The sequence below is a fragment of the Amphimedon queenslandica genome, unplaced genomic scaffold (assembly GCF_000090795.2).
Source record: "Amphimedon queenslandica unplaced genomic scaffold, v1.1 AMPQUscaffold_1979_Cont26016, whole genome shotgun sequence".
In the NCBI taxonomy this organism is placed as follows: domain Eukaryota; kingdom Metazoa; phylum Porifera; class Demospongiae; order Haplosclerida; family Niphatidae; genus Amphimedon; species Amphimedon queenslandica.
This window is the reverse complement of record NW_003557683.1, coordinates 1-1,239: the sequence shown is the minus strand read 5'-3', so window position 1 is coordinate 1,239 and position 1,239 is coordinate 1. Positions and strand designations below refer to the sequence as shown.

General features: G+C 43.1%; 1 protein-coding gene across 1 annotated transcript; it reads right to left on the bottom strand.

Annotated features, from left to right (window-relative positions):
• Positions 1-43: 43 nt before the first annotated feature.
• LOC109593333 (pollen-specific leucine-rich repeat extensin-like protein 1) lies at positions 44-806 on the bottom strand. Its single transcript, XM_020008455.1, has 3 exons — positions 620-806; positions 373-450; positions 44-166 (listed from the first exon to the last, which is right to left on the bottom strand). Exons 1-3 carry the CDS (start codon positions 732-734, stop codon positions 69-71), a joined length of 291 nt encoding a protein of 96 aa, XP_019864014.1. The 5' UTR covers positions 735-806; the 3' UTR covers positions 44-68.
• Between the last annotated feature and the right edge of the window lie 433 nt (positions 807-1,239).

Sequence of the window (1,239 nt, the reverse complement as noted above, 5' to 3'; positions counted from 1 at the left end):
TATTTAATAATGATAAAGGTATACGAAATATGCAGGACCATAATGAAAGAATTCTTTGTCTCCTCCCACTACTCTGTACCAGCCTCACCTGACTGAGCCGGTGATCCAATTGGATTAACTGAAGTGTTGGAAGCAGCTGATAATGGAGACATGATAGGAGAGCCAACTATAGAGAAAGAAGGAAGAGAAGAGAGTAAAGGAACAGAATACAAACAAGACTGGATAGGAAGCTACTCTAAACAAATTAGAAACACAGGGAGGGAAAACATACAAACATATACACATTAACATATACTAATATATACGTGTACGTGTACATTGCTTGATTAGTGATACTACACTTGTAAATAATTAGTAGTTTTATACACTTACCACCAGAGTAGACACTCTGTGGATCAGCTGGACTATCAACTGGGGGAACTTCACTGTAAGCAGGTGGAGGGGTCTCCTCTGGAAGAGAGAGAGGGAGAGAGGGAAAATGAGAAGGAAAAAGGGAAGAGCATTAGATAAAGATTAAAAGAGAGGAAGGGAGAGAGAGAGAGAGTAGGAGGAAAGTGAAAGAAAGAAAGGAGAGAGGCCATAAATGTTAAAAGAGAGAGGGAGGGTTCTAAATAAGCACCTGCTGGTAGAGGATCAGATGAAAGAGGACAGTCAATGTTCTGAGGGAGGCCAGTTGACTGTGGTTCATGGTAGAGGGGTTGCTGAGTTGGCCTGTTAGGGACCAGGACTGGCATAATGGCTAGGAAGAGGGAAGAGTCAAAGAGAGAGAGGGAGGGTCTATTAGCACATAATAGATATATATATACAATATCTATAGATATTTAGCTCTATTATCTATGTAGCCACCCAGCAGACAGTGTGGGTTTTCACAGTTTACACAAGAACAATACTGCAATACTTTACCATAGCATAAGTCCTGTCTGGAGGGGGTTATGGGTACATAACTCCTTCGAGATAAGTGGTCTCGAAGAGAAGTGGTCTCCGAGAGAAGTGGTCTTGAGATAAGTGGTCCAGTCTCGAGAGAAGTGGTCCCGTGGTCTCGAGATAAGTGGTCTCGAAGAGAAGTGGTCTCGGGCTACGCCCTCGACCACTTATCTTGGGGAGTTATGCACCCATGGCCATAACCATCTCCAGACAGGGATGTATCCTACACATGTTTAAGTGGCTGTTGTCATTTCTTTTCCACCTCAATCAGTTGTGGTGAAAAGGAGGGAGCCCCTTTCTCACACTCTCAAATAT